The sequence below is a fragment of the Prionailurus viverrinus genome, chromosome B2, assembly GCF_022837055.1.
Source record: "Prionailurus viverrinus isolate Anna chromosome B2, UM_Priviv_1.0, whole genome shotgun sequence".
NCBI lineage: Eukaryota > Metazoa > Chordata > Mammalia > Carnivora > Felidae > Prionailurus > Prionailurus viverrinus.
Genome location: NC_062565.1, coordinates 97,385,273 through 97,397,664, shown reverse-complemented (window position 1 = coordinate 97,397,664; position 12,392 = coordinate 97,385,273). Strand labels below are relative to the sequence as shown.

General features: G+C 46.4%; 2 protein-coding genes across 2 annotated transcripts in view; one reads left to right on the top strand and one right to left on the bottom strand.

Moving 5' to 3' along the window:
- Nucleotides 1-3,853, top strand: part of SCML4 (Scm polycomb group protein like 4) — a 124,971-nt gene extending 121,118 nt beyond the window's left edge. The window contains exon 8 of the mRNA XM_047858421.1: nucleotides 2,361-3,853. Coding sequence (XP_047714377.1) covers nucleotides 2,361-2,372 — 12 coding nt within the window. The 3' untranslated portion in view covers nucleotides 2,373-3,853. The remainder of the gene's footprint in view (nucleotides 1-2,360) is intronic.
- Nucleotides 3,854-9,757: 5,904 nt separating this feature from the next.
- SOBP (sine oculis binding protein homolog) overlaps nucleotides 9,758-12,392 on the bottom strand; it is a 187,194-nt gene continuing 184,559 nt past the window's right edge. The window contains exon 10 of the transcript XR_007152546.1: nucleotides 9,758-9,769. The gene's annotated coding sequence lies outside the window, so the exon portion shown is untranslated. The remainder of the gene's footprint in view (nucleotides 9,770-12,392) is intronic.

Genomic DNA, 12,392 nt, shown 5'->3' with positions numbered 1-12,392 from the left:
GAGTTGCAACGCGTAAACCGCTTTGAAGGGCGACATTGCCTGATGTGTAACACCCACCGCGTTCATTTTAAAGTAATCTTATCGCTGTATATTTAGGCATGGTGAGCTGATGCTGTGAGTGCACGCAAATGTGCAGACACTGCTCTTGTCTCTAGAGCCCCAATCCCAGAGGAATTGGGAGGAAGAAGCATGAGGGACACCTGAACAGCTCACCTCCAGTGTAGAACCTTCTCCACATCATCTCCCGTAGGCCCCACAGCACTCTGTGGGGGCAGATCAAGGGGCAGTGCCAAAGAAACAAGCTCTCTGAGTTATCAACCCCATACCCCCACCTCCTCCGCCGGGAGAGGAGGGGGCATCCAGGTGAGCTTTGCAGGTGCTGACGGTAGTTACTCTCAGCGAAGCCCAGTGGGGCTGTAGGCTCCTCACTCTTGTATTTTATGACTTGTAGCTTCTGCTTCTCCCCCTGTCTGACTTCATCCAGATATTTTCTTATCCTCTTCTCTCACAGGCATGTAACTCTTCTTCGAAGCCACATAAACATCATTTTCTCATTAGTTTCTACCTTTTTTTCTTCCTGTCTCTTCCTTTTTCTCTTTCTTTCTTTCTTTCTTTCTTTCTCTTTTCTCTTTCCCTCCTTCCTTCCTTCCCTCCCTTCCTCTCTCTTCCTTCCTTCCTTCCTTCCTTCCTTCCATCTCTGTGTTTCTTCATTTCCCCCTTTCTGTATTTCTCCATTCCACTACATCAAATGTTCTTTGGGCAGGAGAGGTGGGTGGAGAGAGACATAAAGAATTAACAGGTGGCCTCCTCACTTGCTGGCCCAGTAGTCCTGATCCTTGCCTGCCTTCCACTATCCCCTCACCACCTGCCTACAGCATTCTTTGGCTCTATCCTGCTTCCAGCCTGATCTCCACTTGCTCTTTCCATTACTCAAGGTATAGCCCTCTCAGTCTGTCCTTGAGTTTGGGAATAAGAATTCTGTCCCTTTTATTTTTAGTCCTATCCATTTTAAATGCTTCATTCTGTGACTCACCCTGACATCTCACTGATACAACTCATCAACCTTCCTCAAGCACAGGCCCAAACGCTCATCCCCGTAGGGATTTCTCTTCATTCAGTCCTGAAGGTCAAGAGCCCAGGTGACCTGGAGACAATCTGACATACCTCTTGAGAAGCATGAGTTGTTTCTCCCAGCCACGCTGCCTCCTGCAATCTGCCTCGAGTCACTCCGACATCCAGTAGCAATTCTGATCATTCCACAGCTCTTTATAGAATGTGTAGCTTTGTCCAGACCCACTTAACCCTGACTGCACCCCCTGTGACCAAAGCCAGGCCAGTGTCTCAGTTTAAATGAGGAGGGCCAGCCCGGATCAAAGATGAGGCATGATGAGCTATGTCAGAAGCTTTTCTGGGGTGAAGTTTTGTTTTTAGACATTTACAAGTGTGATGAGAAGGTGTGCAGTGTGAAGTCTGGGAAAGGAAAGATGATGATATGTTTCTCAAAGGAAAATGTAGTTTAAAGGAGAGAGAGAGGCAGCAAAATTCTGGAAAGGGGATGTTCTATGCCTGGCCTTTGTCCAGCATGGTCACATACCCTTCTTACTAGAAGTCAAACTTGTTTCCACTACAGGATCTGAAAATGTTGCTGCCTAAGTGTGAGCATTTGGAGAACTTTAATTTCTGTTATTCAAAACCATTGTATTCAAAGCCACAATATTTAATTTGTTGTCATCTTCTAGCTATATCTTTGATCACTTGATACAGTCAAAGAACATGAGTTCCTCTCCTCTCATCCTCCAGAAATGTTGAAAGATCAGTTGCTTTATGCAGCAAATATTTCCGTTTTATAGACATCGGTTGATTATTTTCTCTCCTGTATATACCTAGAAATAATTTTATTAATATAAAGACTTTTTCCTTTAAGTACATTTGCAGATAAATTTACTTTTGATTCTATACGCACGCAATAAAATGCAATAAAAATGGATGAAGCAACATCATTTCATTATAATTACCTTCTGTTGCCATTTTTTTCTCTACACTAACAGTGAAAACTTTTTGTTAATTAAGTGCCGTTGTAATTTCACAAAGCATCACTGGGCCAGAAGGTTTGTGTTTTACTAGCCAGGCTAGGCTGTAACTATCTGACAAGGCTCTTGCTAAAATACCGAGGGCACCTGAGCAAGTGGAAATCCATGTTCTCTAAGCTTGCAAGATTGAATGATGATGACTGAAATGTTATGCCTTTTGTTTTGTAAGTGGAGGAGTTCATTGCCAGATTCTCTCTTTCAACCCAGCCTCAGTTAATCTCATGTTTCCACCTCTTTATTCTGCTTCTCTACTCCAATATGCCCACGCAGGAGGCGTTCTGATCTCTCTCTGTCTGGGAAGGTGACAGCCGAATCCTCTCCCTGGTAAAGTTCCTGTCCTTAACCGTGCCCTGCATGAAAAAGCCAGAAACCAAAGGCACAAATAGGTCATCTCCCTGTCTCGGTAAGAGAAAAATAGGGCTGACCGCATTGCCTTTTCCCTAACTGGATGGTCTTCCTCCCTTCTAAAGATTGAAAAGGGTGTGTGTATGCACATTCATGCGTGTATTTATGATTGGGTTTGGGAATTTGAGATAAAGGTCATCCAGTGAAAGTTTATGCATCAACTGCTTGTGCCAAGGCCCGTGTGCAAGGAGGATCTGGTACATGTATTGCAGACACTCCAACCACTCGAAAATTCATTGTGCTTTCACTTTTTGTGGACATAATGGAATTCTGGAACATTACTTCAATTCCAGGCTTTATTTAGAAGTGCTTGGAGAGTGTGGAGCTTTGAGCCTGGGAAATGGTGTCATTTTGGGGCTAGCTTTTTTTTTTTTTTTTTTTTTTATTCCAATGGATCTAATTTTGCAGACCAGAAATCAATGAATAGAACCTGTTGTAATGGGGAACAGCATTTCCATTGGAGAGGAAGAGCAGTAAACTCTGTCACCTGGGGAAAGAGCCTCTCCTTAATTTTTGTTCTTTGTAAGCATGATGCAATCAGTGTTTCCTAATATCGGGACAATCCTGTCGCTTCGAAGTGTTTCTATGTAATTGTGTCACATAATGATAAATTGTAATAGGCCATTTGGTTCTGTAATTCAGTTTGCCAAGCATGCAAACATACGATAACTAGGTTAAATGCAAATAAGCATTACACTAAGGTACAAAAAACAGGGGAGAAAAAAGATGCTGTGTCCGTAACTTAGAAAGAACATGAATTTTATTCCTCATGTGCCTCAAAATGTAGTTTGTTAAAGTTATTTATCCTCTCATTTAATTTCATCACATACTGTTTATACTATAATTATCTGTGTATGAACATACATGTATTCTTACTGCATACATTGACAGATCTCTCACGTGCAATAAGTAGGCTCCAAACAAGCATGTTGTCGGAGTGAGTTGATGTGCTCATTTTTTACGGTAATAGAGATTATATATAAGACACCATATCAAAATGTGCTTTTAATTTTTCAAAGCCTTTTTGTTATTGTACATAAGCTTTTTTCCTTTGGGCCAATTTTTTCATTATTTAGAGATCTATTTTTAATATATTCCTTTGAATAGTGACTGGTAGGTACACTAGAGTCAGATATGTAGTTTCATTAAATAAACACTACTGGCCTTAATGATTTTAATATTTTGGGGTGCTTTTTTCATTTTTGATGCAGTATTCTTTTTTTCTAGTACAGTGTATTGTGGGCCTGGGAGTGATTCAATAAAATTTCTAAATCTTAAGATTCCAAGACAATGCAGTATTTTCTGTTCATGCTGTAAAAAGTATTTCTGTATTTTAATAAAGAATGGAATTTATGTGAGACCGTATGTATTTTCTCTGAGCAACTTCTTTATGTTCATTATTATTTCATTAGCCCTAATTCCCATAGGTGGATAGCAAGGAAAAGCCTTTCAAGAAGGGGTTCTTTTGGCAGCCAAGGCCAAAAAGTCCGGATTCGCGGCTGCCTGTAGTGCCTCCTTCGGCGGCACCATCCTGGCTGGGAGTGACTTGTTACAGGAGCCCGGGGTTCTCTACTGACGATACTTCCTGTCTCCCTGACCTTCCTGTTCTGGGGGGTGAGTACAAGGGGGCAGCCCAAGGTGGGGAAGGAACGCGAGATCTGACCAGAGCCCCAGGTGCCAGGTGTCTGCCCAGGGTCATCTTGGACCAGTGTCTCCTCTAGGATTTCCTTCCTGGTCAGTTGTCAGGGACACATGGAGGGCTGCCTCCGATGATGCTCAGGGGAATTGAAATAAATTACAGTGCTTGTGAAAGCCTCTCAGACACTGTCAGTCGAGTCTCAAAGCCTATCCCAGCTGTTTTACTCCAGTGGGTTGTTTGTGACTCTGGCTGTTTGGGGGTCACGACTGCCCCTGGATTTTGATCCCGTCCTTACCCTGACCTGCCAATTCCCTCTCAAAGGGTGCCACCCTGTCCCGGGTGGTTTGCAAAGATCCTTCACAAAGGCAGCATGGTTCTCAACAAAACGTTTCAGGGGCAGGGAGTGGTCTTCCCATGCCAGTGCTCTTTGTGGCTGTGTAAGGCCAGAGGAAGGACTAGGGATAGCTCTTGGGGAGAGTTGGGGGTACAGACCACCAAAGCCTTCTCTATTCATCATTGTTTTACTTAAAACTTAATAGATTCTGGGATGCCTGGGTGGCTCAGTTGTTTAAGCATCTGACTTCAACTCAGGTCATGATCTCATGGTTGGTGAGTTCGAGCCCCGCATCAGGCTCACTGCTGTCAATGCAGAGCCCACTTTGGATCTTCTGTGTCCCTCTCTCTCTCTGCTCCTCCCCTCCTCACACTTTCTCTCTCTCTCTCTCTCAAAAATAAATAAAAACAGGGGCGCCTGGGTGGCTCAATCGGGTAAGCATCCGACTTCGGTTTGGGTCATGACCTTGCAGTTCATGAGCTCCAGTTCCGTGTCAGGCTCTGTGCTGACAGCTCGGCGCCTGGAGTCTGCTTCAGATTCTGTGTCTTCTTCTCTCTCTGTTCCTCCCCCACTTGCACTCTCTCTCTCTCTCAAAAATAAAGATTAAATAACATATAAATACACACATACATTTAAAAAAAACTTAATAGATTCTGAGAATATTAACCTTGCTACTTGCCCTGCCTCAAGCAAAACCATTCCCAAGTTCATCTCTCTCCTCTCTCCTCCAGCACAGATCCAAACTAGGTAGCCTTTCTTGTATGTCTGTAAAGTCCCTGAGCCACCCCAGAAAACCCTCCCACAAGTGCATTCACACACTCTGGTCCTAAGGATCCCTTCTTTGGCTTGCTCTCCTCTAATAGTTGGACACAAGCTCTGAAAACGCAGCTTCCATTACTAATTTTTTCTCCTTGTTGTTGTACCAACGGTAGTATCCTAATTATAAAAAGTGCAATGGGGGGGATGGGGGGAAGGGAGGAAATCCCCAAGGGAATACGGTATGTTTTTCTGTCAAATCTGAACCTAGATTTGGCCATCTGAACACTTACAGAACTAGAAAGGAAGGAGGGAACACCGTGATGAGCAGAGGCACCTTGCCCTGGATTAGAGCAGACATCACTGTCTGGTGGGAAATAAACATCACTGGAGGGCAAGAACAGTGCAGCTAGTGAGCATGGTCAGGTTTGAAGCTGATGAACGGGCGTGTGCACAACTGAACATGTGCATGTACATGCACTGGCCCTGCCTTACTGCCTGCTTCTGAAGAGGCAGAGATAGAGTGGACCAGAAGCCACAAACCTGGTGTTTAGCCCTGGCTTTCCCACTCGCCACCTGAGGCCGTTAGGCAAGTTGCTTCTCCTTTCAAGACACCAGGGAGTTGGACTAGCTGAGGTCCATGTTCCCCCACCCCTACTCTGGCCCTCTCCAGAGCCTGTGGGTCTGTGCCTTAGCAGTAGAATAAGGCATTTTTAACGAGAGTCTCTTTTTCAGGACTCTTTCCGAGTCCTGAGCTGGTAGGACCTACCGGGGTCCTGCAGAGAAGAGGGAGCTTATATGATGGAGGCTGAGATGACCACTTACCTTACAGGTCTCTCTCCTAAGAATCCATGAGGGACAGTACTTTTTAAGATCAAAATGGAGTTGATTTTCTCAGGCAAGTTACCAGAAAAGCGATTTTCCATTGTAGGAATTTAGAGCACCATCGCACACACTGAGCACAGAAAAGCTCTTGCCTTCTGATCTCTGACTAAGAACTTCCATTCATTTTAGTGCTCAATGAACTTGCACGTTTTCCCATTACCCCTTTCATAAAAAAAAAATCATTTTTAAAGCAGAATTGCTTTTCTCCTTGAACTGTTCACCAAGGTTGCTTCGATACCCATCTAGGAGTGGCTCCTAACTTATTGTTAACCTGTTAATGGGAGCGATAGAAAATATAGAAAGGCAAAGGCTATTTGAATGAGAAATATTTCTGTAAATCCCCTGGGATTGGGAGGTGGAGCAGTGGTTCTAACAGTAGCTCCGTTGCCAGTTTCAGACTAACAGGTTTGGCAATGATGTTTTGTTAGCAGCAGTTAATCAGCGAATCCCATTAGTTAATAAGGTTATCACTCTTAGCAAAAGCTGCAAATTAGTTTCTTTTTCTCCAGGCTGAAGATAACATCCTTAAAATTTTGCATCTACAAGTAGTATCTTGTTAGCAGAAACCAGGTAAACAGAAGCTCACGGAAAATGCCATTTGTGTGCAATTCCGGCTAATGTTTTTATCCAAATACTTCAGTCATGTTAGCCTGCAGCCTCCCTTCTCCCTCATCATTCGGTGCCTGTGCGGACTGTGAATCAGAGATGGGTAGGAAGCTGCTTCTTTGTTCATCACCAGCTGCGGGAAACACTGTCGTGTCCACCGAGAATAAATTCATGGGCTTGTAAAGCTTGGCTAAGTCACCACCAACCCCGGGTCTGTCTGCCCCTCAGCCTTGAAGGAGGTTTTCCAGTGATTTAGTGACCCAGGAGCTGCTTTCTCTCAACAAAACCACTTCCATCAACCCCCACGACTCTCACTTCCTATCTGGGCACAGGGCACTCAGGGTGGCCCATGAACTGTGCCTCCCCGCCCTCTGGGGTCTCCCCACTGCACCCCTTAGCTCCTGCCGAGTGTAAATCCCCCATAGCCTTATTGGCCAAACCTCCCCGGTGCAAGCTCACACGTATTCACCCATCCCTTTTCCCGTGGGGCCTGGGAACCTCGGAGGAGGACCGAGTGATGCTAAACACGTTGGCATCAGCCTTGACCTCCTACCAGGATGGCGTCGCGTCCCAGTGGAAGGGGAGGCGGTGTGATGGGGAGTTATTTGCTGCAGCTGACGGCAAGTGCTGCGGCGGCCCCTTGGGAAGGGGGGCAAGGGAAGCTCTTCCCTGCATGCACAATTCAGGATGAGAGGTGCAGGGGGAAAGCGTCTAGGGGCCAGGAGACCGTGCGGCGGACACCGTAGGTCAGGGCGGTGGGGCTGCGTCTGAGCGCCACGCCTACACTCACAGGGGTACACCCAGCAGACCTGCTCTTCTAGCTCCACAGCGCTCCACTCCACAGTCCAGCTGCCCTGTTTTGTTTGCTTGTTTTTTCCTTCTGGCTCAAAAAGCCCAAGGGGGATGGATAGGAAGGCCTTCCTGGGATGCGTGTGTTGTGCACATGCGCGGAGTCTCTACCTCATTCCAGTGGTCGATGCTACTTTACCTCCCGCCCGTTTTCTCCCCGCCCTGCCCCTCTTGCCCACTGGCTCCCACACCTCCTCTAGCTCCTAGCATTTCTTAGAGCTGCATATAATTTCCCCTAGGAGGGACTTTGTGTTTTCTGGCTGAAGGATTCTTTACACATTTCCAGTCACTTTCCCCTTTGTGTCGCACCTCAGCATCCTCCCCACACTTGGCTGTTGGAGCATTTTTCTTTTTCCTGGTGTTTTATTTCCTCCTCTTGTCTCCTCCACCCCCCACTGCACTGAGAACATCTCTGTGTGTGTCTCTCAGCTTTACATTTTCCACCAGCAAACACACTTCCAAGGGCCTTAGTGACTTGTGAACATTCCTTCCAAACTAGTCTCCTGGAAACAGGATGGCAGATGAAAGATTTCTTCATTAAAATTAGACACTTTAAGAGGCATTCGGTAAAAGCTCCAAGAATCCCCAATGGGCCTCTGTCTAGTGAGGGGGCCAGAAGGAGGCCTGGGTTTTGGGAAAGGCCAACGCCAAGCACACAAGCACACTGGGATTCTGTCCCCCTCTTTCTGACACAGAATTCCTTCCCCTGGAGCAGGGAGGTTTTGAACCTCGTGGGTTGTTGCTTCCTACTCATTGTTCACACTGACTCCTTCTTGAAACAGCTAGTCTGGGGGCGGGGACTGGAGGTCCTCATGACCCACTGTTCTTGGAGAACAGAATATGATTTATGGCTTGCAGAGCGGGTCGGGGTTTGGGATGTAATTCCAACCAGAGATTTCCCATTTGGACTCCTAATGTTTGATTATGCAGCTGGGCGGCGCCCCTCTAAAAGGCAGCTTTCTCGACATGAGCCAGTTCCCAGCTGGGGGTTTTCACTGGACCAGCAGCATGCAGTGGGAGCTTGGAGGAAACTCCTGGGCAGGGCCTTAGGAAACTCGGGGCCTGGGAAAGTGGTTTCTGACTCTGACTGAAAGCAAGCAAGCAAGCAAGCGAGAGGCACCAAACTGACTTCTTCTGAGCCAGGCTCGGTACTGGGTGCTGCATGCACAACAAACATCTCGCTGATTCCTCAAACGCCCCTGCTTTGAGGGCACGTGGCAAACAGGCTCAGGGCACATTCCTGGGGCAAACCAGACCGCCTGCTGGGCTGGCAGGAACCCCTGTCTTCCTGTAAAATCTTTGGTGCTTCCATGAGGACCCAAGGCTGGGTGGTCCGGTCTTGTGGTTGGGCCTCGGTCCTAGGCAATATCCACCCCTCTCACAGGCCAGGCCTCAGACCAGGTGGACCCTTTTTACTTCTTTCAGGGAGTTAGGATATAAGTCTCTAAAAAGCCGCTGAGGTGCCAAGCACAAAAATGGACAGAGATTCTATTTTTTGCCACCTGGCCCACCTGAAGGAGGCCAAGGATAAAACACTTTCTCAGCAGGTGTACACACACACTCAGCACAGCAGCAGATTTGTCCCATGCTTTACTGTAGACCATTGTTGTATTCAACGTTCAGGCAAACTATTAGGATGGACATCCATGCCGGAATACTGAATCCTGAGACACAGATGCATGGAAACCAAGTCTTTCTTATGCAGCCTACAGTCCCTCCTCCTCAGTTCAGTCTCTCGAGAGCCACTTCACATGAGCACGCATTGTTTCTGCCAGCAGATGGGAGCCAGGTCCTACAACCTTTGGCGTGTAAGGCACTCTCCTCCCAAAGCATGGACTGTGTTTCCTCATTTTATGCTGAGATCTGACTCCGGCTATTGACCTGGAAACAACAGGGGTTGGGGTGGAGGTCAGGAGGGAGATCTTGAAAAGTACATGTAGCGTCTTGCAAGGCTTCGAAGGATGTCTTTACATTGGCTCCAGGCAAAGGGAAGCTGTTTTTCTTTTTAAATATTTATTTATTATTTATTGATTGGTGGATGTAGAGAGTCCATGCAAGCACAAGCAGGGGAGGGGCAGAGAGAGAGAGAGTGGGAGAGAGGGAGAGAGAATCCCAAGCAGGTTCCAAATTCTATGCAGAGCCTGACGCAGGGTTCGATCTCACAACTGTGAGATCAGGACTTGAGCTGAAATCCAGAGTCAGATGCTTAACCCACTGAGCCACCCAGGCACCCCAGGAAGCCATTTTTCTATATCACATAAGAGAGGCCTGCTTGTGCTGGCCTGGAGAATTAAGGAGAATTAGTAATGAAGATTCTTAGACGCTTCCAATCAGTGTCCGGATCCCAGATCTCAGGGTCCCACTCTTTATCACTTTTAGGGCAGTGAAATTGACGTGGGAGACCTAAGGCTTCACATTCAGTATACTTTGCAGCTTTGCTACTCTTGCTATCAGACCTTGGGTTGATTTTCAGCAGTTTGTCCCGTAGATATAGGACATAAAAGTAAAGGACTGCCATAGAGGTGCTCTGGCTTTCCCAGCATGCTGTATGTTGGCAGTAAGCTGTCCTGAATGCTTTTTTATCAAGTGTTGCAATACCATCAATGGCAGCCAGCACCTACCACAATCCTTATAATTGCCCTATTCTACCGATCAGAAGCCATGGCAAATGCATATGCCAGTGGTTCTCAAATTTGGCTGCATATAAGAATCACCTGGTGAGGGAAATACAAATCAAAGCCACAATGAGATACCACCTCATACCGGTCAGAATGGCTAAAATTAATGACTCAGGAAACAACAGATGTTGGCAAGGATGTGGAGAAAGGGGTACCCTTTTGCATTATTGGTGGGAATGCAAACTGGTGCAGCCACTCTGGAAAACAGTACGGAGGTTCCTCAAAAAATTAAAAAAAAAACTACCCTACGACCCAGCAATTGCACGACTAGGTATTTATTGAAAGGATACAAAAATGCTGGTTTGAAGGGGTACATGCACCCCAATGTTTATAGCAGCGCTATCAACAGCCAATTTATTTGGAGTCCAAATGTCCATCAACTGATGAATGGATCCAGAAGATGTGGTACACACACACACACACACACACACACACAAAATGGAATATTACTCAGCGATCAAAAGGAATGAAGTCTTGCCATTTGCAGCAACGTGGATGGAACTAGAGTGTATTATGCTAAGCAAAATAAGTCATGCAGAGAAAGACAAATACCATATGATTTCACACATATGTGGAATTTAAGAAACAAAACAGATGAACGTAGGGAAGGGAAGGAAAAGTCAGATAAAAACAGAGAGGGAGGCAAACCCTAAGAGTCTCTTGAATACGGAGAACAGACTGAGGGTTGCTGGAGAGGAGGTGGGTGGGGGCATGGGCATTAAGGAGGGCACTTATTGGGATGAGCACTGGGTGTTATATGTGAGTGATGAATCACTAAATTCTACTCCTGAAACTATTATTACACTATATGTTAACTACTTGAATTTAAATAAGGTAATAAAAAATAATAATAAATAAATTTTAAAAAGAATCACCTGGGGCGCCTGGGTGGCTCAGTCAGTTAAGCGTCTGACTTCGGGTCAGGTCATGATCTCACAGTTTGTGAGTTCAAGCTCTATGTGGACAGCTCAGAGCCTGGAGCCTGTTTCGGATTCCGTGTCTCCCTCTCTCTCTGCCCCTCCCCCACTTGTGCTCTGTCTCTCTCTGTCTCTCAAAAATAAATACATGTAAAAAAGTGTGAAAAAAAAAAGAATCACCTGGTGATCTTCAAAAAATATTAACACCTGGTTTCCACCTATAGAGAGCTTCCTTTCACCGGTATGAGGCAGGCTTATTTTAAAGCTTCCCCACATAAGTTTTAATGTGGCGCAATTTGGAAACCACTGGCATATCCCTCATCCTGGCATACTGCCTCATCACTGCCTCATCTTCCACTTCTACTGCATTGCTGTGAACACAGGTGAGAGCTTTGGTGACATCACTGCACACCAGGTGTTTTTACCAGTCCACTTACTATCAGCAGTGGGGCCCTTGGCCGTCAGACAAGTGGGCAGGCAGTTCAACTCCAAACTCCCACCCTGAGGGTCTGCTTCGTAGGGCCACTCTTGGAACTATCTCTGCCCACATTCCCTAGACAACAGAGGCCGAGCAAAAGCTTATACGCTAAGACCTTATTGCAGAATAGAATTCCAGGGAAGCAGAAGTGAAGATACGAGCGAGTTGGGGAAAGAGAGAGAGCAAATATAAGGAGGTGCATTACCAAGCTGGCCACAGCAACATGTGAAACTGATTGCTCAGTCCTGCAGGATGTCTCAGAGAGACCCTATGACACTACCCATCCTCTTTCCCGGGGGAATAAGGGAGGAGGAGTTGGTGTCTGACTCTCATCTTCCATTGGCCCCTGTTTGCCAGTGGCCATTTCTGGATTGTGTCTGTTTGGGTATCATGTGGATCCTAGTATCTTGTGTCTCCGTGGTGAAAAGGAAGCCCCGCAGCAGAGGCTGAGCGGCCGGAAATACGCAGCATGGCACGTGAGAGGCACTTCATCAGCTGCCTATTGCTGGGGAACCAACCCCCCTAGCACCTGATGACTTAAAACAACAACCATTTCACTTGTTCACAAGCAGTTTGGGCTGGTTCTGTGGAGCCTGTTGGTCTTGCTGGGGCTGATCCACATGGCTGCGGTCAACCGATGGCTTACCTGGGGCTCATCTGGGCCTGGATGGTCCAAGATGGATACACTCACATGCCGGGTGGATGCTGCCTACCGATGGCAGGACCTCTCTCTTCACACGATTCTTCACCCTCGA